The sequence below is a fragment of the Ranitomeya variabilis genome, chromosome 5, assembly GCF_051348905.1.
Source record: "Ranitomeya variabilis isolate aRanVar5 chromosome 5, aRanVar5.hap1, whole genome shotgun sequence".
Classification (NCBI taxonomy): Eukaryota; Metazoa; Chordata; class Amphibia; order Anura; family Dendrobatidae; genus Ranitomeya; species Ranitomeya variabilis.
The window spans coordinates 411456839-411482340 of NC_135236.1; the positions used below are offsets into that span (position 1 = coordinate 411456839).

Genomic DNA, 25502 nt, shown 5'->3' on the forward strand with positions numbered 1-25502 from the left:
AGATGTGTGGTGAGCACTTTGAACCTCCAAGTGCTTCACAGAAGTTTATAATGTAGAGCCGTAAAAAAAAATTAATATTAATTTTCACAAAAAATGATCTTTTTGCCCCAAATTTTTTATTTTCCCAAGGGTAGCAGGATAAATTGGATGCCAAAAGTTGTTGTGCAATTTGTCCTGAGTACGCTGATACTTCATATATGGGGATAAACCACTGTTTGGGCGCATGGCAGAGCTCGGAAGGGAAGGAGCGCCATTTGACTTTTCAATGCAAAATTGGCTGGAATTGAGATCGGAACCCATGTCGTGTTTGGAGAGCCCCTGACGTGCCTAAACAGTGGAAACCCCCACAAGTGACACCATTTTGGAAAGAAGACCCCCTAAGGAACTTATTTAGATGTGTGGTGAGCACTTTTAACCCCCAGTTGTTTCACTAAAGTTTAGAATGTAGCGCTGTGAAAATCAAAAAATCATTTTTTCTTTCCACAAAATGATGTTTTAGCCCGCAATTTTTTTTCCCCCAAGGGTAACAGGAGAAATTGGACCACAAAAGTTATTGTCCAATTTGTCCTGAGTACGCTGATACCCCATACATTGGGGGGAACCACTGTTTGGGCGCACGGCAGAGCTCGGAAGGGAAGGAGCGCCGTTTGAAATGCAGACTTAGATGGATTGGTCTGCAGGTGTCATGTTGCATTTGCAGAGCCCCTGATGTACCTAAACAGTAGAAACCCCCCACAAGTGACCCCATATTGGAAACTAGACCCCCCACGGAACTTATCTAGATGTGTTGTGAGAACTTTGAACCAACAAGTGTTTCACTACAGTTTATCACGCAGAGCCATGAAAATAAAAAATTTTTTTTTTTCCACGAAAATTATATTTTAGCCCCCACATTTTTATTTTCCCAAGGGTAACAGGAGAAATTGGACAACAAAAGTTGTTGTCCAATTTGTCCTGAGTACGCTGATACTTCATATATGGGGATAAACCACTGTTTGGGCGCACGGCAGAGCTCGGAAGGGAAGGAGCGCCGTTTGAAATGCAGACTTAGATGGATTGGTCTGCAGGTGTCATGTTGCATTTGCAGAGCCCCTGATATACCTAAACAGTAGAAACCCCCCACAAGTGACCCCATATTGGAAACTAGACCCCCCACGGAACTTATCTAGATGTGTTGTGAGAACTTTGAACCCCCAAGTGCTTCACTACAGTTTATAACGCAGAGCCGCGAAAATAAAAAATATATTTTTTTCCACGAAAATTATATTTTAGCCCCCATGTTTTTATTTTTCCAAGGATAAGGCTGGTTTCACACTTGCGTTTTTTTTAAAAACGCATGTGTGAAAAAACGCATGTAATCGCGGTAAAACGCATGCGTTTTTTTAGACGCATGCGTTTTTATAGAAAAACACAAGAAAACAAGAAAAAACCAAAAAACCCTAACCCTACCCCTAACCCTACCCCTACCCCTAACCTGAAATACGTGGCACTGAAATACGTGGCACTGAAATACGTTTATATACGTATATACGTATATACGTATATAAGTGCCACGATATTTCAGTGGCCACGTATATAAGTGCCACGTATATAAGTGCCACGTATATAAGTGCCACGTATATAAGTGCCACGTATATAAGTGCCACGTATATCATGTACATGCCACGATATTTAAGTGCCACGTATATAAGTGCCACGTATATAAGTGCCACGTATTTAAGTGCCACGTATTTAAGTGCCACGTATTTAAGTGCCACGTATTTAAGTGCCACGTATTTAAGTGCCACGTATTTCACGTAAATGCCACGATATTTCAGTGCCACGTATTTCACTGAAATACCGTGGCACTTAAATACGTGGCACTTAAATATCGTGGCACTGAAATATCGTGGCACTGAAATATCGTGGCACTGAAATACGTGGCACTGAAATACGTGGCACTGAAATACGTGGCACTGAAATACGTGGCACTGAAATACGTGGCACTATGACTGTCAGAAAATGTTCATTAAACGGTTAGGGATGAGTTTAGGGGTAGGGTTAGGGTTTGGATCCCTTTATCACCTTGATGGTGGTGGGTGACTTTTCAGTGTGTTCTGTTTTTTTTCTATAAAAACGCATGCGTTTTTAACGCAAACAAACGCGTTGAGATCGGACGCCATGTCGCGTTTGGAGAGCCCCTGATGTGCCTAAACAGTGAAAACTCCCCAATTCTAACTGAAACCCTAACCCCAACCCTAACCCTAGTCCTAACCCTAGCGCTACTTTCACACTAGCGTTTTTTTGCATACGTCGCAATGCGTCGTTTTGGCGAAAAAACGCATCCTGCAAAGTCATCTGCAGGATGCGTTTTTTCCCCATAGACTAACATTAGCGACGTATTGACACACGTCGCAAGCGTCGTGCGACGGTTGCGTCGTGTTGTGGCGGACAGCCGGCAGCAACAAACGTTACATGTAACTTTTTTTGTGCCGACGGTCCACCATTTCCGACCGCGCATGCGCGGCTGGAACTCCGCCCCCACCTCCCCGCACCTCACAATGGGGCAGCGGATGCGTGGAAAAACAGCATCCGCTGCCCCCGTTGTGCGGCGCTTGCACAGTATGCGTCGGTATGTCGGGCCGACGCAGCGCGACGGCCCCGTACCGACGCTAGTGTGAAAGTAGCCTAACGGGAAAATGGAAATAAATATATTTTTTAAAATTTTATTATTTTTCCTAACTAAGGGGGTGATGAAGGGGGATTTGATTTACTTATATAGCGTTTTTTGGGCGGATTTTTATGGTTGGCAGCCGTCACACACTAAAAGACGCTTTTTATTGCAAACAATAGTTTTTGCATCACCACATTTTGAGAGCTATAATTTTTCCATATTTTGGTCCACAGAGTCATGTGAGATCTTGTTTTTTGCGGGACGAGTTGACGTTTTTGCTGGTACCATTTTCGGGTACATGACATTTTTTGATCGCTTTTTATTCCGATTTTTGGGAGGCGGAATGAACAAAAACCAGCAATTCCTGAAATTCTTTTAGGGGGGGCGTTTATACCGTTCCGCGTTTGGTAAAAAGGATAAAGCAGTTTTATTCTTCGGGTCAGTACGATTACAGCGATACCTCATTTATGTAATTTTTTTATGTTTTGGCGCTTTTACACAATAAAAACTATTTTATATAAAAAAATAATTGTTTTTGCATCGCTTTATTCTGAGAGCTATAACTTTTTTATTTTTCTGCTGATGATGCTGTATGGCGGCTTTTTTTTTGCGGGACAAGATGACGTTTTCAGCGGTACCATGGTTATTTATATCCGTCTTTTTGATCGCGTGTTATTCCACTTTTTGTTTGGCGGTATGAGAATAAAGCGTTGTTTTTTGCCTCGTTTTTTTTTTTTTTTTTTACGGTGTTCACTGAAGGGGTTAACTAGTGATATAGTTTTATAGGTGGGGTTGTTACGGACGCGGCGATACTAAATATGTGTACTTTTATTGTGTGGTGTTTTTTTTATTTAGATAAAGAAATGTATTTATGGGAATATATTTATTTTTTTTTTCTTTATTTAGGAATTTTTTTTTTTTTTTTTTTTTTTACACATTTGGAAAAATTTTTTTTTTACTTTTTTACTTTGTCCCAGGAGGGGACATCACAGATCGGTGATCAGACCGTGTGCATAGCACTCGGTCTGATCACCGATGTGACAGGCACGTAACAGAGGCTTGCCGGCGCCTGCTATGAGGATTCTCAGCAGACGCCGGCAAGCAGGGTCATCTTATGACCCGGAAGGAGTCCCGCGGCCATCTTGGATCCGGGGACTCCTTCCAGGTCACCGGAGCAGCGCGATCTCATCGCGCTGCTGCGGTGGGAGAGCGCAGGGAGCCCCCGTCCCTGCGCGATCCCCCTCTATGCCGCTGTCACTATTGACAGCGGCATCAGAGGGGTTAAATGCCCGCGATCGGCGACAGCGCCGATCGTGGGCATTGCTGCGGGGTGTCAGCTGTCATATACAGCTGACACCCGCACCCGATCACCGCGGCGCTCAGCGTGAGACCGCGGTGATCGGGGCGCCGTACTAGTACTGCGGCTGGCACTAATGCAGTGCCGGCAGCGCCGTACTAGTACGGCGCATGTCACGAAGGGGTTAAAGGAAGTAGGTAGTGATGAGGCATTAAATACAGAAAAATAAATAAATTCGGTAAAAATCAAATCAAGGCAGCAAAATTTGAGACAGAGAGACTCATTGCCAGAGAGAGTAAAAATAATCCCAAAATATTCTTTAACTATGTAAATAGCAAGAAACTAAAAAAATGATAGTGTTGGCCCCCTTAAAAATAGTCTGGGTGAAATGGTGGATAAGGATGAGGAAAAAGCCAATATGCTAAATTACTTTTTTTCATTAGTATTTACACAAGAAAATTCCATGGCAGACAATATGATCAGTGATAACAAAAATTCCCCATTAAGACAGACATAGCTGAACTAGAGCGGGTGCAGAGAAGAGCGACCAAGGTTATTAGAGGACTGGGGGTCTGCAATACCAAGATAGGTTATTACACTTGGGGCTATTTAGTTTGGAAAAACGAAGGCTTAAGGTACCTTCACACTAAACGATATCGCTAGCGATCCGTGACGTTGCAGCGTCCTGGCTAGCGATATTGTTTAGTTTGACACGCAGCAGCGATCAGGATCCTGCTGTGATATCGCTGGTCGTTGAACAAAGTTCAGAACTTTATTTGGTCGTCAGATCGCCGTGTATCGTCGTGTTTGACACCAAAAGCAACGATACCAGCGATGTTTTACACTGGTAACCAGGGTAAACATCGGGTTACTAAGCGCAAAGGCCGTGCTTAGTAACCCGATGTTTACCCTGGTTACCAGTGTAAAATGTAAAAAAACAAACAGTACATACTCACCTTCGCGTCCCCCGGCGTCCGCTTCCCACACTAACTGAGCGCCGTAAAGTGAAAGTGAAAGTACATCACAGCGGTGACGTCACCGCTCTGCTGTTAGGGCCGGCGCTCAGTCAGTGCAGGAAGCGGACGCCGGGGGACGCGAATGTAAGTATGTAGCGTTTGTTTTTTTTACATTTTACGCTGGTAACCAGGGTAAACATCGGGTTACTAAGCGCGGCCCTGCGCTTAGTAACCCGATGTTTACCCTGGTTACCCGGGGACCTCGGCATCGTTGGTCGCTGGAGAGCGGTCTGTGTGACAGCTCTCCAGCGATCAAACAGCGACGCTGCAGCGATCGGCATCGTTGTCGCTATCGCTGCAGCGTCGCTTAATGTGAAGGTACCTTAAGGGGTGATCTTATTTTAATGTATAAATATATGAGGGGACAGTATAAAGACCTTTCTGGTGATCTTTTTAATCATAGACCTGAGACAGGGGCAAGGGGGCATCTTCTACGTCTGGAGGAAAGAATGTTTAAGCATAACAACAGACGCGGATTCTTTACTGTAACAGCAATGAGACTATGGAACTCTCTGCCATATGATGTGGTAATGAGTGATTCATTACTAAAATTTAAGAGGGGACTGGATGCCTTTCTTGAAAAGTATAATGTTACAGGGTATATACACTAGATTCCTTGATAGGGCGTTGATCCAGGGAACTAGTCTGATTGCTGTATGTGGAGTCGGGAAGGAATTTTTTTCCCCCAATGTGGAGCTTACTCTTTGCCACATTGGTTTTTTTTGCCTTCCTCTGGATCAACATGTTAGGGCATGTTAGGTTTAACTAGCTATGGGTTTAACTAGATGGACTTAAAGTCTTCCTTCAACCTTAACTATGTTACTATGTTACTATAATTTGCAACTGAAATATTTCATTCAGTGATATCTAGGATGTGGTATTTTAGTGGTCCCTTTATTATTTATTTATTATTTAATAGCAGTGTACTATTTTGGGGTAAAAAAAAAAAAAAAAAATACAGGCCACATATTTAACAGTGTGCTATCTCTATTTATCTGTGGCCTACAAATTGTGGCATTTCAGGACTACCTTCTCCTTTTTTGCCTGTGTCTTACCGTAATTGTATACAGTATTTTTCGGAAAATAAACAAACATACAGGCCACATATTCAACAGTGTGGTATCTCAGTCAGACGCCTGATCTATCTGTGGGCTACAAATTGTGGCATTTCAGGGCTACAATCCCTTTTTTACTGTCTATTACCCTAGTTCAATAGACTACTTTGGGGTAAAAAAATTTAAAAATACAGGCCACATATTGAACATTGTGGTTTCTCTGTCAGACGCCTGATCTGTCTGTGGGCTACAAATTTGGCCATTTCAGGCCTACATTCACTATTGTGGCGGTGTGTTACCCTAGTTCTATACAGTCTTTTTCTGTTTAAATTAAAAATATACAGGTCACATATTGAACAGTGTGGTATCTCTGTCAAACGCCTCCTCTATCTGTGGGCTAAACTTTGTGGCATTTGAGGGCTCCTTTGAACTGGTATTCATGTGTCTTACCCTAGTTATTAACAACATTTAAAAAAAAAAAAAAAAAAGTACCTACATTCCAGATAATTAAAACTGTGTTTTTTACGCACACTGATCACATATACGTTTGCTCCAAATTCAGCCATTTGTAGTGAACGTGGAAAATATTTTAGTAGTCAATTTAAAATGGGCAAGGCACGTGGCAAGTAACGGGGAAGCGGATGTGACGCTGATGGTGCATGTAGAGGCCGAGGCCGTGGACAAGCTGAAAGTGGGCCACAACAAACACCCACATCTTCTCGCTCGACCTTCCTGTCCCAATTACTAGGGGACCACAGCACACCACTATTGAACTCAGAGCAGTGTCAAAAGGTTGTTAGTTGGATAGCGGATAATGCTTCCAGTCACTTTGCCACCACCACGTTTTCCACACAGTCAAGTCTGAGTAGCCGTGAGTCTACCATGATCCTCCTTCGTCCCACCATGCAGTGTTCCCGGAGACAACAGATCCCACACTTGGACACTCCAAAGAATTGTTCACTTTTCCATTTATAGATTCGGGCCTCTCGTCCGGTCCACTTGAAGCGGGGCAAGATGAGATCGCATGTAGCGATGCCCAAATATTTGAGCAGCCATAGTCACACAAAGACGATGGCGGGAAAGTGTCACAAGAGGTGGACGATGATAAGACACAGTTGCCAGAAAGTCAGGAGGAGGACCAGGGTGTGGATGTGGAAGACGAGGTGGTGGATGATATAGTAACTGACCCAACCTGGCAGGAGGACATGCAGAGCGAGGACAGCAGCTCACATGGGGAAGAAGGAATAGCATCCCAACAGGCAGAAGCAAATCACCTGACTTTGTGGGCCGAACCCCAGGCTCCAGGAACAGTGTCTGCGGGTGACACCACTGCTTCTTCCACTGTTTTGCGTGCAAGCCAATCCCCTGTCCACTGTGCATGCGAAGATGCCTTGTGCCCTGCACCTGTCGTTGCCCACAGTCAAGTAGCACCATCATCAAGCACGTCCACGCCCTTGTCCCAGTGCAGCCTTGAGTTGTCCATACCCCAGTCATTGGAACGCAAGCGAAAATATGAAGCCAATAGCCCACAGGTCACAGTACTAAATTCACACATTTCTCGTCTGCTTGCAGTCGAAATGTTGCCTTTTAGGCTCATGGAGATGGAAGCTTTCCGTAACCTGATGGCAGTGGCCATCCCAAGGTACTTGGTCCCCAGCCGCCACTATTTCTCCTGTTGTGCCGTACCGGCATTACATCAGCACATGTCCCACAACATTACCCGTGCCCTCAACAATGCTGTTACTGGGAAAGTCCACCTAACCATGGACACATGGATAAATGCTTGTGGGCAGGGATGGTACATCTCACTGACGGGACAGTGGGTTAACATAATGGAAGCCGGGACCCAGTCGGACCTTGGGATGGAACTTGTCCTCCGGATGCTGAGGATTACGGGCCCTAGGTCAATCAGGGTTGCCCCCACAGTCTACAGCTCCTGCACCTCCTCTTCCTCTTCATCCTCCATCTCTGAAATAAGCACATCAGTCACAAGCTCGAAGCACTGTAGCACTGCCTCAGCCAAGCAGCAACAGGCTGTGCTGAAGCTAATATGCTTAGGTGACAAACCGCACAATGCTGAAGAGTTGTGAACAGCTCTGAAAGAGCAGTCAGATTTGTGGCTGACACCGCTGAACCTACAGCCAGGCATGGTTGTGTGTGACAATGGCCAGAACCTGGTGGCGGCTCTGAGGTGAGGTGAGCTCACACACGTTCCATGCCTGGCCCATGTGCTTAACCTCATCAGTCAACGGTTTCTCAAAAGCTACCCAGAGCTGCCGGATCTGCTTGTGAAAGTATGCCGCCTGTGTGCCCATTTTAGAAAGTCAGCTACAGCTTCGTTTGCAGCACCTGGCTCATCGACTGGTGTGTGATGTCCCCACCCATTGGAACTCTACACTGCATATGTTGGAAAGGATTTGGGAGCAGAAGAGGGCAGTTGTTGACTACCAGCATCAACAAGGCCATCGTTATTCAGTTCAGAATCCACACATGACCTCAGGAGTGGACATGGATGTCAGACATATGTACCATCCCACAAAACTTTGAGGACTCCACCAAGATGGTGAGCGGCGATGACGTCATAATTAGCATCACCATCCCACTTCTCTGCATTCTGAAAAGCTCTCTGCTCACAATGAAAGAGGATGCATTGCAGGCGGAGCACGAGGACATGGAGCAAGGAACTAAACATAGTGATTAAACACGGCCCAGCCTCATGTCATCCCAACGTGGATTGGTAGACAATGAGGACGGGGAGGAGGAGGAAGAATAGGAGCTACTTTCATGCGCTATAGACTGTACTACAAGCACAACTGTCATACCGTCTGTTCAGCATGGATGGCCTGAGGACAGGTAGGAGGAAGAGGAGGAGGAGGAGGAGGAGGAAGATGACAGCATAGTTAGTCATCCTGTTGGTGAGGACACAGAACTCTTGTCTGTTAGAAGTCTGGCAGCATGGCTGACATGTTGCACTGCCTTTCCCGTGACCCTCTAATTATGAAAATTTTCTGTGACACTCATTACTGGTTGATGTCACTTCTAGACCAACGCTACAAGGAGAACTTTCAATCTTTTCTTCCAGAGGCAGACAGGTCTACTAAAATGGTGCAGTACCAGAGGGCCCTTGTTGCGGAATTACTAAAAAAAATTCCCATCTGAGAACGCTGGCGGCAGACGTCATGGTTCGTTGGACAACCAAGGAGTACAGGCGAGAGAGACACAACTCCAATCCAGCAGAGGCAGGGGAACACTGGCAAAGTTCTTAGAGAGTCTTCTCAGACCCTCCCATCGCCCTGGCATAGAGGCAAGGGGTACTGTCACAAGGAGTGCAATGTTTGGGAAGATGCTGAGTACCTTGCTGACCGTACCAACGTCCTCCGTGACTCCTCTGTGCCTTTTAACTATTGGGTATCCAAGCTGGACACATGGCATGAACTGGCTCTCTACACCTTGGAGGTCCTGGCCTGCCCTGCCGCTAGCGTTTTGTCAGAGCGGGTTTTTAGTGCCACTGGTGGAATTATAACTGATAAGCACATCCGCCTGTCAACTGAAAACGCTGACATGCTGACTCTTATAAAAATGAACAAGGGCTGGATTGGGCGTCAGACTTGTTACCGAATGATAACAGCGAAACATAACCTCCAATACAGTGTCTTTTTTTGGGAGGTGAATTCCCATGCACCTCTTCACACCCACACATGGGTATACGATTCCTGATTTTGGCTATTTGGTGTTATCCTCCTCCTTCTCCTCATCCTCATCATCCACCACCACTAGAACACCAGGGTCAACGTGTTCCGTGATGCTACAGCCACTCTATTTTTTTGCAAGGGTGTTTATGATGCCAGTAAATAATAATAAAAAAAAACATGTGTACCCCCACAGCGGGAAATGTTTGTCAGCCCATACACTTAGTGTATGGGCATTCCAAATATAGGAGACCCGCTCCTTTAAATTGGGAATAGATACTTAGGAGCACATCCTCCCCGTCTCTTCAGACACCACAACTAGAACAACAGGGTCAACGTGTTCTGTGAAGCTACAGCCACTCTATTTTTTTGATGATTTTTTTGGGTGTTTATGATGCTGGTAAATAATTTAAAAAAAAAAATGTGTACCCCCCAGCGGGAAATGTTTGTCACCATTCCAAATATAGGAGACCCGCTCCTTTAAATTGGGAATAGATTCTTAGGACATCCTCCACGTCTCTTCAGACACCACCACTAGAACACCAGGGTGAACGTATTCCGAGATGCAAAGTCACTTTATTTTTTGGCAAGGGTGTTTATGATGCCCGTAACTAATTAAATAAAAAAAAAGTGTACCCCCCAGGGGGAAATGTTTGTCAGCACATACACTTAGTGTATGGCATTACAAGTAGAGAAGACCTGCTCCTTTATAATAGGAACATTTTTTTCTTAGGCCCTCCTCCACATTTCTTTCACGGGGCATTGGAGTGCCCCCTAATTTTTTGCAGGCCTTGCATTCACTGCATAGGCAAACACTATGGGAACCCACTTCCTAATAATAGGAACATTGTTTTCAGGAGACCCACCTCTACGTCTCTTCCAAGGCTTATTGGGGTGCATGTTACTTTGTGCAGGACATTCCTTGCATTCAATGCATACGCTAACAGGATAGCAGTACCAAATTCCTAATAATGGGAACTTGGGTTTCATGTGGCCATCCAGGATGTCTGTTCAATGGGTTGTTGTGGTGCGTGTAACTTTGGTGCAGGGCAAGCAATGCATAGGCTAACAGTATGGCAGTACAAAATGAAAAAAATGAGGACTTTGGTTTCATGTGGCCATCCAGGACGTCTGTTCAATGGGTTGTTGGGGTGCGTGCAACTTTGGTGCAGGGCAGGCCTTACATGCAATGCATAGGCTAACAGTATGGCAGTACTAAATGAAAAAAATGGGAACTTTGGTTTCATGTGGCCATCCAGGATGTCTGTTCAATGGGTTGTTGTGGTGCGTGTAACTTTGGTGCAGGGCAAGCAATGCATAAACTAACAGTATGGCAGTACAAAATGAAAAAAATGGGGACTTTGGTTTCATGTGGCCATCCAGTACGTGGGCTCAAAGGCTTATTGGGGTGCGTGCTACTTTGGGCAGGGCAGGCCTTGTAATTAATGGCAGCCCAGCCACTCACTGCATAGGCAATAACAGTATAGGAGACCTACTGTATAACAATGGCCCTTTAAGAATATTAAGGTCGCCTGAGGCCACAATAAAAATAGGCTTTGTGACTTTAAGAGTCCCTCCTTCATAAATGAAACAAGATGTGTCTGATGATGTGTCACACACGCCACATGGCCAGCTAAGGTTGTTAAATGTTACAATGACATTTCCCAGTGAATGCATTTGTATTGGTTGAAAGCAATGCTTAAGTTGAAAAACACATCAAAAACGCTAGGTGTGAACATATCCCAAGTGGTGGAGGAACATTTTTGTTTTGGGTTATTTTGCCTTATATATAATTCATTACCCTGGAAAGGATGTTCATTAACATATTTCTCAGGAAAATCCATTTTGGTTTAGTTTTTGTATGTTTTGGGTGCGCCTGTAAAAATGTCGTCACACTCTGACAACATTGCTCAAAGCTGTGACCTGGGAGTCAGAAATGCTTCCGGGGCATTCCCCATGATGTTCCCATGTCATTTGAGCACCGTGTCCATCATTGTCAGACGTTTTTAGACCTTAACCCCTTCCCGACCTTTGACGCCACGTAGGTGTCATGAAAGTCGGTGCCAATCCGACCTGTGACGCCTATGTGGCGTCATGGAATGATCGCGTCCCTGCAGATCGGGTTAAAGGGTTAACTCCAATTTCACCCGATCTGCAGGGACAGGGGGAGTGGTGCTTCATCTCAGAGCGATTTGTAATATTTCACCTAAAAAACTGGTGAAATATTACAATCCAGCCATGGCCGATGCTGCAATATCATCGGCCATGGCTGGAAACACTTATGTACCCCCCCCCCACCACCACCACCGATCTCCTCCCCGGTCCTCCGTCCGGTGCTCCGCTCACCTCCGTCGTCCTGTCCGCTCCCCTGTCCTCCTGCCCGCTCCCCCGTGCTCCGATGCCACCCCCCCCGTCCTCCGATCCACCCCCCATGCTCAGATCCCCCCCCCCTCATACTTACCGAGCCTCCCGGTGTCCGTCCGTCTTATCCATGGGTGCCGCCATCTTCCAAAATGGCGGGCGCATGCGCAGTGCGCCCGCCGAATCTGCCGGCTGGCAGATTCGTTCCAGGTATATTTTGATCACTGAGATATAACCTATCACAGTGATCAAAATAAAAAAAATATACTAATAAAATATTTGAAAAAAAAATAAAAATGTTTATATTAACCTACTATGTGACCGCCTACTTCCCCTATTGTTATAGGGGCTTACTTTCCTTATGTCTACCCCATCCCCTTCTCCCCCGTCCCTTCCCAACCTTTCCTTCCCTGTCAAAAGTTAAAATCCTAATAAAATATTTGAAAGAAAATAAAAAAAATAGTAAATGACCCCCCCTTATCACCCCCAAAGGTAGGGACAACAATAAAAAAAGAAAATATTTTTTTTTCTTTTTCCACTAGGGTTAGGGTTAGAACTAGGGTTAGGGCTAGGGGTAGGGTTAGGGCATGTGCACACAGTGCGGATTTGGCTGCGGATCCGCAGCAGATTGGCAGCTGCGAATTCGTAGCAGTTTTCCATCAGGTTTACAGTACCATGTACACCTATGGAAAACCAAATCCGCTGTGCCCATGGTGCGGAAAATACCGTGCGGAAACGCTGTGTTGTATTTTCCGCAGCATGTCAATTTTGTGCGGATTCCGCAGCGTTTTACACCTGTTCCTCAATAGGAATCCGCAGGTGAAATCCGCACAAAAAAACACTGGAAATCCGCTGTAAATCCGCAGGTAAAACGCAGTGCCTTTTACCTGCGGATTTTTCAAAAATTGTGCGGAAAAATCTCACACGAATCCGCAACGTGGGCACATAGCCTTAGGGTTAGGGTTGGAATTAGAGTTAGGGTTGGAATTAGGGCTAGGGTTGGAAATAGGGTTAAGATTAGGCTTGTGGTTAGGGTTACGGATAGGGTTAGGGGTGTGTTGGGGTTACAGTTGTGGTTAGGGTTGGAATTAGGGTTAGGGTTGGGATTAGGGTTAGGATTAGGGTTGGGACTAGGGTTACGGGTGTGTTGGGGTTAGGGTTGTGGTTAGGGGTGTGTTGTGGTTAGTGTTGTGATTAGTGTTATGGCTACAGTTGGGATTAGGGTTAGGGGTGTGTTGGGGTTAGTGTTGAAGTTAGAATTGAGGGGTTTCCACTGTTTAGGCACATCAGGGGTCTCCAAACGCAACATGGTGCCACCATTGATTCCAGCCAATCTTGCGTTCAAAAAGTCAAATGGTGCTTCCTCCCTTCCAAGCCCCGACGTGCGCACAAACAGTGGTTTACCCCCATATATGGGGTACCAGCAAACTCAGGACAAACTGGGCAACAACTATTGCGGTCCAATTTCTCCTGTTACCCTTGCGAAAATAAAAAATTGCTTGCTAAAACATAATTTTTGAGGAAACAACAATTATTTTTTATTTTCACGGCTCTGCGTTGTAAACTTCTGTGAAGCACTTGGGGGTTGAACGTGCTCACCACACATCTAGATAAGTTCCTTGGGGGGTCTAGTTTCCAAAATGGGGTCACTTGTGGGGAGTTCCTACTGATTAGGCACATCAGGGGCTCTGTAAATGCAACGTGACGCCCGCAGAGCATTCCATCAAAGTCTGCATTTCAAAACATCACTACTTCCCTTCCAAGCCCCGGCATGTGCCCAAACAGTGGTTTACCCCCACATATGGGGTATCAGCGTACTCAGGAGAAACTGGACAACAACTTTTGGAGTCAAATTTCTCCTGTTACCGTTGGGAAAATTAAAAAATTCTGGGCTAAAAAAATATTTTTGAGGAAAGAAAACACATTTATTATTTTCACGGCTCTGCGTTATAAACTTCTGTGAAGCACTTGGTGGTTCAAAGTGCTCACCACACATCTAGATTAGTTCCTTGGGAGGTCTAGTTTCCAAAATGTGGTCACTTGTGGGGGAGCTCCAATGTTTAGGCACACAGGGGCTCTCCAAACGTGACATGGTATCCGCTAATGATTGGAGCTAATTTTCCAGTCAAAAAGCCAAATGGCGTGCCTTCCCTTCTGAGCCCTGCCGTGCGCCCAAACAGTGGTTTACCCCCACATATGGGGTATCATCGTACTCAAGACAAACTGGACAACATTTGGGGTCCAATTTCTCCTACTACCCTTGGGAAAATAAAAAATTCCAGGCTAAAAATCATTTTTGAGGAAAGAAAAATTATTTTTTATTTTCACGGCTCTGCGTTATAAACTTCTGTGAAGCACCTGGGGGTTTTAAGTGCTCACTATGCATCTAGATAAGTTCCTTGGGGGGTCCAGTTTCCAAAATGGGGTCACTTGTAGGTCACTTGTTTAGGCACACAGGGGCTCTCCAAACGCGACATGGTGTCCGCTAACGATTGGAGCTAATTTTCCATTCAAAAAGTCAAATGGCGCGCCTTCCCTTCCGAGCCTTGCCGTGCACCCAAACAGTGGTTTACCCCCACATATGAGGTATCGGCGTACTCAGGAGAAATTGCCCAACACATTTTAGGATCCATTTTATCCTGTTGCCCATGTGAAAATGAAAAAATTGAGGCTAAAAGAAATTTTGTGTGAAAAAAAAGTACTTTTTCATTTTTACGGATCAATTTGTGAAGCACCTGGGGGTTTAAAGTGCTCACTATGCTTCTAGATAAGTTCCTTGGGGGGTCTAGTTTCCAAAATGGGGTCATTTGTGGGGGAGCTCCAATGTTTAGGCACACAGGGGCTCTCCAAACGCGACATGGGGTCCGCTAAAGATTGGAGCCAATTTTTCATTCAAAAAGTCAAATGGCGCTCCTTCCCTTCCGAGCTCTGCCGTGCGCCCAAACAGTGGTTTACCCCCACATATGAGGTATCAGCGTACTCAAGACAAATTGGACAACAACGTTCGTGGTCCAGTTTCTCCTTTTACCCTTGGGAAAATAAAAAAATTGTTGCTAAAAGATCATTTTTGTGACTAAAAAGTTAAATATTCATTTTTTCCTTCCATGTTGCTTCTGCTGCTGTGAAACACCTGAAGGGTTAATAAACTTCTTGAATGTGGTTTTGAGCACCTTGAGGGGTGCAGTTTTTAGAATGGTGTCACTTTTGGGTATTTTCAGCCATATAGACCCCTCAAACTGACTTCAAATGTGAGGTGGTCCCTAAAAAAAATGGTTTTGTAAATTTTGTTGTAAAAACTTCCTAGCAAAAAAAAAAATTGGTTTCCAAAATTGTGGTGTTGTAAAGTAGACATGTGGGAAATGTTATTTATTAACTATTTTGTGTCACATAACTCTCTGGTTTAACAGAATAAAAATTCAAAATGTGAAAATTGCGAAATTTTCAAAATTTTTGCCAAATTTCCGTTTTTTTCACAAATAAACTCAGAAATTATCGACCTAAATTTACCACTAACATGAAGCCCAATATGTCACGAAAAAACAATCTCAGAATCGCTAGGATCCGTTGAAGCGTTCCTGAGTTATTACCTCATAAAGGGACACTGGTCAGAATTGCAAAAAACGGCCAGGTCATTAAGGCCAAAATAGGCTGGGTCATGAAGGGGTTAAAAGGACCCCCAGAGGGGATCACAGTAAAAATGCTTGGGTTTCCCATAGACTTACTTTGGGTTCGTTGTTCTGGCCGAATACCCGAGTATTACAAATTGCTCGACACAAGCAACGAGCACCCAAGCATGTTAGTGCTCGCTAATCACTAGTAAACACTCAATTATAATTATACAGCTGTCCTCATTTACAGTGATTCTGATTAACTCCATATAAAGCTTAGTTGCTCTAGGTTCTAGTAAGAGTTTCCTGACCTTTTCTTAGTTGTAATTTACAACCAAAGCCTTACAACACAGGATAGGCATCTCATTGTTTAAAGTTGTCAGTCAGGAGAAGGGCACAAACATTTTTCCAAGGCATTAGATATACCATGGAACACTGTGAAGACTCATGAAGAAGTGGCTTAAATTTGACACAACAGTAACATTACCTTGAACTAAACCTCCCTCAAAAATTGATGAAAAAAGTCAAGAAAAAAAATTGGTCCAGGAATCAGCTAAAAGGCCTACAGCAACATTAGGCGTGGCATGAATTTATGGCAAGCACTGGCTTTTGGCACATGCAATACACAATCTCCTATATTCTTCATGTGTTTGACCTGTGGGGTAGGATGGCAAGATGGAAACCTTTTCTTACAAAGATAAACATCCAAGCCTGATTGTTATTATGTTTTGATTATATGTCGCCATCATATTTCGTAGCGCTTTAAAGAAATTATAATCGATGTCCCAAATGGGGCTCACAATATAAAATTCCTTTCAGTATGTCTTTGTCATGTGAGAGGAAACCGGAGAACCTGGAAGAAACTCACGCAAACACGGGGAGAACATGCACTCCTGTAGAATGTAAGCCCACAAGGGCAGGGTCCTCTTCCCTCTGTTCCAGTCTACCATTGTTAGTTTATCTACTGTAAGTGATATTTGTATTTTGATGTAACACTTTCTCATGTACAGCACCATGTAATCAATGGTGCTATATAAATAATAATAATAATAATAATAACCCCTTGGCGGTATTGTCCTTGGTGGAAATTGAACTTGGGTCCCCAGTGTTGCAAAGCAACAGTGCTAACCATTGATCCACCGTGCTGCCAAACACTACATTTATGTCAAAAACAGATAGGAAAACGGATTTCTTTCTAAGCAAACAAAGGATGAACTTTTTGGCTATAATTCCAAAAAGTATGCTTGGCACAAAAGTCAACAATAAATGTCAGCAAAAGAACACCATACCCACTGTGAAGCATGGGGGAGCAGCATTGTCTTTTGGCCTCTGATAAGAAGCTGAAGATGAATTTCACCTTTCAGCACAACAACAAACCTAAGCATACCTCCAAATCAACAAAAGAATGACAGATTTGGAGAATCTACTACAAGAAAGACAGGGCAAGGATTGACAATTCTAGGTGTACCATTTCATGGAGTGTTTTATTCCTGAAGTATTTTTTTTGCAGATTTTTGATGGGATAACACTTAATTTGGAGCACATTCCATCAAGAGATGCTTCAAAATAAGTAACAAGCATTATTTTTCTACCAGACATTTTTCAAAATTTCAAGCAGAAAAAAAAAATGATAAAAATACTAAACATATGAATAGTAAAGTGGTTTTACAAAAGAAACGAATATTAAGAGTCATTGCAGAATTTTTTAGCAAATTGTGCAGGCAGTTTCTGTTTTGGAGCTATGGTAGAGCGGGTCACTTAGCTGACACAGAAGTAGGCACAGTAAAAAGGTCTCTTTTCAGACCTTCACGGGTTTATTACATGCATGCGGCATAAACCATGGTGTGCAAAAAATAAACATGGCCCTTAGGGCAAAACAGGAAAACAAAACAAAATGATGTAACACAGTTCATGTATCTGCGAGAAATCTGCCTACTTATGAGAAATCAGCATCCAAAAGGTTCAGCTTTCGTTCACAGGACATAACGCACTAGAGCTCCACTCTCCAGGCCTACCGAACACTGAATGCCACTGGAGGACAACTATTTAAACCCAGACCACACCCCAGGGTGGAAATACGGTGGACAACCTCTCACCCGCTCTATGGTTTTCTACAAAAACCCAGCCTTTACATAAATTGGCTGTTAGCCCCTTGCAACACTTAATGTGCTGAAAGAAAAGCTCCTGGGTTTTACATCACTGAAGCCATTAACCTCAGCGAAACATATCTCTCCTCCAACACTTTGCCAGTGACTTTGTCAGAGAGCCCACCTGCTCCATACAAACTCTTTAAAAAACTGTGTGCACATACACTTAAGTACATCTGCAAGGTACCTATCCATAACGGTTCTTGTTGTGGGATTTATTGCAGGTTTCTTGGCAAAAACTGACATACCGCAGATCTTAAATTTGACCATGTACCATATTTTGCGGACTATAGAACACACTGGGTTATAAGATGCACTCCAAATTTTGTGGAGGAAAATAGGGGAAAAAAAAAAAAATGGTGGTGTGCTTTTACAGTAGCTTACCTTTGGGTGGCGGTGGAGCAGAATCCCAGGTGGCAGGGTCGCTGCTACAGGAAGCTGCCAGCAGTGATAGCAGGGGATGCTGCAGGCCCCAGGCTGGTACAAGGTGGTGTCCGGCAGAGGTAGGAGTGGGGTGATGCTGCGTGTCCCAGGCTGGTAGAAGGCGGTGTTCGGCAGTGCTGGGGCTCTGTCGACATTTTATGAAAACCCAGAACCCCTGTACTATCCATGCTTTTCAATGTAGTGGCCTCCAAGAAAATGGTGCATGCACAATATAGATAATTGGGAGACGAGATCTTGGTGCTGATATCTCAATCTGCGCATGAGTCGACTCTGGCGGCCATTTTGCCAGAATCCACCGCATTGAAAAGAATGGAAAGTGCGGGGGCTCCTGGATTTCACAAAATGTCGCCAGAGCCCCCACACCCTCAAACAACCCCTCCTACCAACCTGGGACCTGCAGCATCGCCCCATTCATGCTACCGCGGCCGTCATAAGCTTCCATCAGTGACCCTGGGACCTCGCTGCACCACAGATGGTAAGCTACATTCAGATAAGATGCACCCCCATTTCCCCCCAAAAAATTTTTTTGGGAATAAAGTGTGTCTTATAATCTGAAAAACATGGTATATCAATGCACACTCCAGAATTTTTCAGCCGTTAAGTGAATGAAAAACAATCTATTCCACAATCGTGCAGCAAATCCAAAGCATATTCACTAAATGGGAATTATTGTATAGTTACAGATCTTCAGAAATGTCTTGTGGAAATGTTGTATTGAATAATATTTAAAGTAAATAAACATGCCAATAATAATCTTAATTTTATGGCAGCATGATCAATGAACATCAAGCACAATATGCTAACTGCCTCTGTAAGCATGTCTTTAGAGCCACTGTCAACATCATAAAAAAGAGAAGCCTAATGACACCAATGAATTTATCACCGACGTAGAGTTACGTTTTACAGTTTTCTGCATAAATAATTAATAACATAAATAGTTGGATTTTATTTACTTCAGTCCAGTCAATTAACATTACAAATGTTTGTAATTACTCATATTGGAAAAAGCAATTCTATAGCCATGGAAACCTTCATAAGGAACCTGAAGACTCACCTCTTCCGTCAAACCTACAACCTGCAGTAACCACCAAACCCCATCACGATCATCTCTACCTTCATTTACTGTATCCTCACCAATCCCTTGTCGTTTCCGAGCCCTCACGGGCAGGGTCCTCTCTCCTCCTGTACCAGTTAGTGACTTCTATTTGTTAAAATTACTGTAATCGTTTTTATTATGTATACTCCTTTTCACATGTAAAGCGCCACAGAATAAATAGCGCTATAATAATAAATAATAATAGTCCAAAAGTATAGGCAGATAATCTAAAAATGTTTATCACATTTTTCAATGATTCTGCAAAAACCACTTACCTCTCCTCCACTACAAGGTAATACTTGTGAGTATCGAGATGTGCAGGGAGCACCTTTCACATTAATATCATCCTCAAGCTGAAAAGTCTCTGTGCAGTCTGTGGAGAAATACTTATATGGACGCCAACTGACACCAAAGTCCTGTGAACCCTCAAGAATCATGGCTGCAGGTCTTGGGGATTTAAACACCATAATCAGATGAGTAAAGTAAAATGTAGTTTCTAAGTGTAATTGTATAATTTCCCTCTGAATGTCCCGGGCTGACTGCCACCACGTGCGTGGAATTTTGAAAGTTGAATCTGCCATTGCAGATGCTGGATGTGATAGTCTGGGAACTGCAGCATTGCATTTTTCACACTTTGGTTCCTTGCAAGTTTGGTCAGGATATGCAGAATATGTGCAATATAGTTCTGTGCTATTAGTGCCACAAACTGTGTCTGTCCACAAACTCCGGCCAATAGCTAAATTACCCATCCTAGGATTACAAGCTTTTTCTCGTTGAGATGCAATTGTAGCAAATGTAATTGTGTTAATCCCTAGAATAAGAAAAATAAGATATTACTTAAAGTTATCATTTATTGAGATAATTTTTATTAAAAATGGAATATAGTACTATTGTAGCCAAACATTGTATATCAATATAAACGAATAGTTATAAAATAAATAATAATGGTGTGAGAAATCCCCTGCAAGGAGCAATGCTTCTATGAAAGAATACCTCTGCAATATGGCATCCATTTGAGTATGCCATCATCTTTTCTTGCTGTCAGTTCATACATTTGCATAGAAACTTGTTATTGCAAGGGGCACAAGATAATTAGTCATTCTATAACATAATGTTATATTAACAGTTTAGTGATGGAGATAATTTTGACCAGGCAAATTTTTTAAACCTGACCACTGTCACTTTATGAGGTTATAGCTCTGGAACTCTTCAATGGATCCCACTGATTCTGAGATAATTTTTTTGTGACATATTGTATTTCACGTCAGTGGTGAATTTTGGTCGATATGATTTGCGTATACTTATGAAAATATCGAAAATGTGACAAAAAAAATGAAAATTCTGCAATTTTTAAGCTTTACATTTTTATGCCTTTAAATCAGATAAAATACTAGGGAAACAGTAGTGCAAATTTGGTCTTATCTGACATACATTTAAAGTTCTTAATTAGATTGTATTAACCTGATTTAAGATTTTAAAAGCATTTTTAAATAATTTGTATAGCTGCTGCAGATCCACGGGTTATAAAACCAACAAGTATGAAGATAGGAATAATTTGTGGATGTCTCCCACACTGAGGTATGGAAGACATCAAATCTCAGCGATTTATGCAATCATGTGGTTTTTATTCTATTCAACGCATTTCAAAGCGTCAAGTACTTCTTCCTCATGAAATGATCACATACAAGTATCAGACATACAACGCAGTTTTTAAAGGAATTATTTTCAAATAAAAGAGCCAAACCAACACATGACAGTGTGTGCGTGCTGTGTCAAAGTTCACAAGTTCAGAACGTGATTAAATCCAATTATACCAATGAACAGTTGCATCCAATAAATACATAACAATATGCACAAAAAAGTTAAATAAAATACATTATTAAACATATATTAACTTTTTTTTATTTTTAATAATATACCATATATACTCGTGTATAAGCCAAGTTTTTCGGCACAAAATCAAATTTCTGGCCAAAAAATGTTGGTTTTGCCCACATTTTTCATTTTCATAAGGGTAACCGAGCAAAATGGACCATACAATTTCTTGTGCAATTTCTCCTCAGTACACTGATACCTTATATGTGGTCGAAAACTACTTTGGAGGCACAGTGCAAAACTCAGAAGTGACAAAGAGCCATATTGGAGTTCAAATTTTGCTTAAATGGTTTGAGGGTGCCATGTCACATTGGCAGAGACCCTGAGGTGTCCGAACAGCAGAAACCCCCCATAAGTGACTTTATTTTACAAACTACACCTCATTGAATTTATCTAAGGGTTCAGCGAGCATGTTGACACCCCATGTACTGCACATAATTTGATATCATTGGGTGGTCAAGAAAGAATAATTACATTTTTACCACTATAATATTGTTTAAGCTTCAAATTTAATTTTTGTATAAGGGCTAATAGGAAAATATGGACCTCGGCATTTTAACTCTCTTTTTATACATCTTAAAAAATCTATCTATATATAAAATCTTGTTTGCTTTTGCAGGTGCTGCTTGACATTGAGTACTGATGCTCTACCTACTTGTAACCAGAATACCCAAGTCCTTCTCCTGTTCGGTTGTCCTGAGTATAATCCCATTTAATGTATATGCAGCAATAGGATTATTCCATCATAGGTGCATTACTCTACGTTTATCTACATTAAAGGGAATCTGTCACCCCCAAAATCCAAGATGAGCTAAGCCCACCGGCATCAGGGGCTTATCTACAGCATTCTGTAATGCTGTAGCTAAGCCCCTGATGTATCCTAAAAGATGAGAAAAAGAGGTTAGATTATACTCACCTGGAAAGGTGGTCCGATCTGGTGGGCGTCACGGTCCGGTCCGGCGCCTCCTATTTTCATCAGACGACGTCCTCTTCTGGTCTTCATGCTGCGGCTCTGGCGCAGGTGTACTTTGTCTGCCCTGTTGAGAGCAGAGCAAAGTACTGTAGTGCGCAGGCGCCAGGAAAGGTAAGAGAGACCCAGCACCTGCGCACTGCAGTACTTTGCTCTGCCCTCAACAGGGCAGACAAAGTACGCCTGCGCCGGAGCTGCAGCGTGAAGACCAGAAGAGGACGTCATCTGATGAAGATAGGAGGCGCCGGACCGGACATCCATCGGACCGGACCAGCAGCGGAACCACCCCTGGATGAGTATAATCTAACCTTTTTTTCATCTTTCCATTCCATTTCATATTTCATATTTCCATTCCCATTCCAGAATGCTGTAGATAAGCCCCTGATGACGGTGGGGTTATCTCACCCTCGATTTTGGGGGTGACAGGTTCCCTTTAAAGTTCATTTGCCAAGTGTTTGCCCATTCAGACATCTTATCCAGATAGTTTTGCGATATTGTAATGTCAAGGTCAGATTTTAACCCCTTCCCGACCTTTGACGCCACGTAGGCGTCATGAAAGTCGGTGCCAATCCGACCTGTGACGCCTATGTGGCGTCATGGAATGATCGCGTCCCTGCAGATCGGGTGAATGGGTTGACTCCAATTTCACCAGATCTGCAGGGACAGGGGGAGTGGTACTTCAGCCCAGGGGGGTTGGCTTCACCCCCTCGTGGCTACGATCGCTCTGATTGGCTATTGAAAGTGAAACAGCCAATCAGAGCGATTTGTAATATTTCACCTATGAAAATGGTGAAATATTACAATCCAGCCATGGCCGATGCTGCAATATCATCGGCCGTGGCTGGAAACCCTGATCTGCCCCCCCACCACCACCGATCGCCTCCCCAGTCCTACTTTCTGCCCCGTACTGTGGTGCGCTCCCCTCCATCCTCCTGTCCGCTCCCCCGTCCTCCTGTCCGCTCCCCCCGTGCTCCGATCCCCCCCGTGCTCCGACCTCCCCCCCACATACTTACCGAGCCTCGCGGTGTCCGTCCGTCTTCTTCATGGGTGCCGCCATCTTCCAAAATGGCGGGCGCATGCGCAGTGCGCCTGCCGAATCTCCCGGCTGGCAGATTCGTTCCAGGCACATTTTGATCACTGTGATAAAACCTATCACAGTGATCAAAATAAAAAAATTAGTAAATGAACCCCCCCTTTTTCACCCCCATAGGTAAGGTCAAAAATAAAAAGAAAATATATATATATTTTTTTCTTCCCCCACTAGGGTTAGGGTTAGGGCTAGGGTTAAGGTTAGGGCTAGGTTTAGAACTAGAGTTGGGGTTAGATTAGACTATGTGCACACATGGTGCGGATTTGGCTGTGGATCCGCAGCGGATTGGCCGCTGCGGATTCGTAGCAGTTTTCCATCAGGTTTACAGTACCATGTAAACCTATGGAAAACCAAATCCACTGTGCCCATGGTGCGGAAAATACCACGCGGAAACGCTGTGTTGTATTTTCCGCAGCATGACAATTCTTTGTGCGGATTCCGTTTTACACCTGCTCCTCAATAGGAATCCGCAGGTGAAATCCGCACAAAAAACACTGGAAATCCGCGGTAAATGCGCAGGTAAAACGCAGTGCCTTTTACCTGTGGATTTTTCAAAAATGGTGCGGAAAAATCTCACACGAATCCGCAATGTGGGCACATAGCCTTAGGGTTAGGGTTGGAATTAGGGCTAGGGTTGGAAATAGGGTTAAGATTAGGCTTGTGGTTAGGGTTATGGTTAGGGTTAGGGGTGTGTTGGGGTTAGGGTTATATCTAGAGTTGGGATTAGGGTTTGGGGTTAGTGTTGGAGTTAGAATTGAGGGGTTTCCACTGTTTAGGCACATCAGGGGGCTCCAAACGCAACATGGCGCCACCATTGATTCCAGCCAATCTTGCGTTCAAAAAGTCAAATGGTGCTCCCTCATTTCCGAGCCCCGACGTGCACCCAAACAGTGGTTTACCCCCACATATGGGGTACCAGCATACTCAGGACAAACTGGGCAACAACTATTGGGGTCCAATTTCTCCTGTTACCCTTGCGAAAATAAAAAATTGCTTAACATAATTTTAGAGGAATGAAAAATTATTTTTTATTTTCACGGCTCTACGTTATAAAATTCTGTGAAGCACTTGGGGGTTCAAAGGGCTCACCACACATCTAGATAAGTTCCTTGGGGGGGTCTAGTTTCCAAAAAGGGGTCACTTGTGGGGGGTTTCTACTCTTTAGGCACATCAGGGGCTCTGCAAATGCAACGTGACACCCGCAGACCATTCATTCCATCAAAATCTGCATTTCAAAACGTCACTGCTTCCCTTCCGAGCCCCGACGTGTGCCCAAACAGTGGATTACCCCACATATGGGATACCAGCGTACTCAGAACAAACTGGACAACTATTGGGGTACAATTTCTCCTGTTACCCTTGTGAAAATAAAAAATAGCTTGCTAAAACATCATTTTTGAGGAAAGAAAAATGATTTTTTATTTTCACGGCTCTGCGTTGTAAACTTCTGTGAAGCACTTGGGGGTTCAAAGTGCTCACCACATATCTAGATAAGTTCCTTGGGGGATCTAGTTTCCAAAATGGGGTCACTTGTGGGGGGTTTCTACTGTTTAGGCACATCAGGGGCTCTGCAAACGTAACATGATGCCCGCAGACCATTCCATCAAAGTCTGCATTCCAAAACGTCACTACTTCCCTTCCGAGCCCCGGCATGTGCCCAAACAGTGGTTCACCCCCACATATGGGGTATCAGCGTACTCAGGAGAAACTGGACAACAACTCTTGGGGTCAAATTTCTCCTGTTACCGTTGGGAAAATTAAAAAATTCTGGGCTAAAAAAATATTTTTGAGGAAAGAAAACACATTTATTATTTTCACGGCTATGCGTTATAAACTTCTGTTAAGCAATTGGGGGTTCAAAGTGCTCACAACACATCTAGATTAGTTCCTTGGGAGGTCTAGTTTCCAAAATGGGGTCACTTGTGGGGGAGCTCCAATGTTTAGGCACACAGGGGCTCTACAAAAGCGACATGGTGTCCGCTAATGTTTGGAGCTAATTTTCCAGTCAAAAAGCCAAATGGAGTGCCTTCCCTTCCGAGCCCTGCCGTGCGCCCAAACAGTGGTTTACCCCCACATATTAGGTATCATCGTACTCAGGACAAACTGGACAACAACATTTGGGGTCCAATTTCTCCTGTTACCCTTGGGAATATAAAAAATTCCGGGCTAAAAATAATTTTTGAGGAAAGAAAACACATTTT

General features: G+C 43.7%; 1 protein-coding gene across 2 annotated transcripts in view; it reads right to left on the minus strand.

Annotated features, from left to right (window-relative positions):
• Positions 1 to 25502, minus strand: part of NTN4 (netrin 4) — a 247094-nt gene that overhangs the window by 167790 nt on the left and 53802 nt on the right. For both annotated transcript variants that reach the window (XM_077265159.1, XM_077265160.1), the window contains exon 2: positions 19642 to 20177. In XM_077265159.1, coding sequence (XP_077121274.1) covers positions 19642 to 20177 — 536 coding nt within the window. The remainder of the gene's footprint in view (positions 1 to 19641; positions 20178 to 25502) is intronic.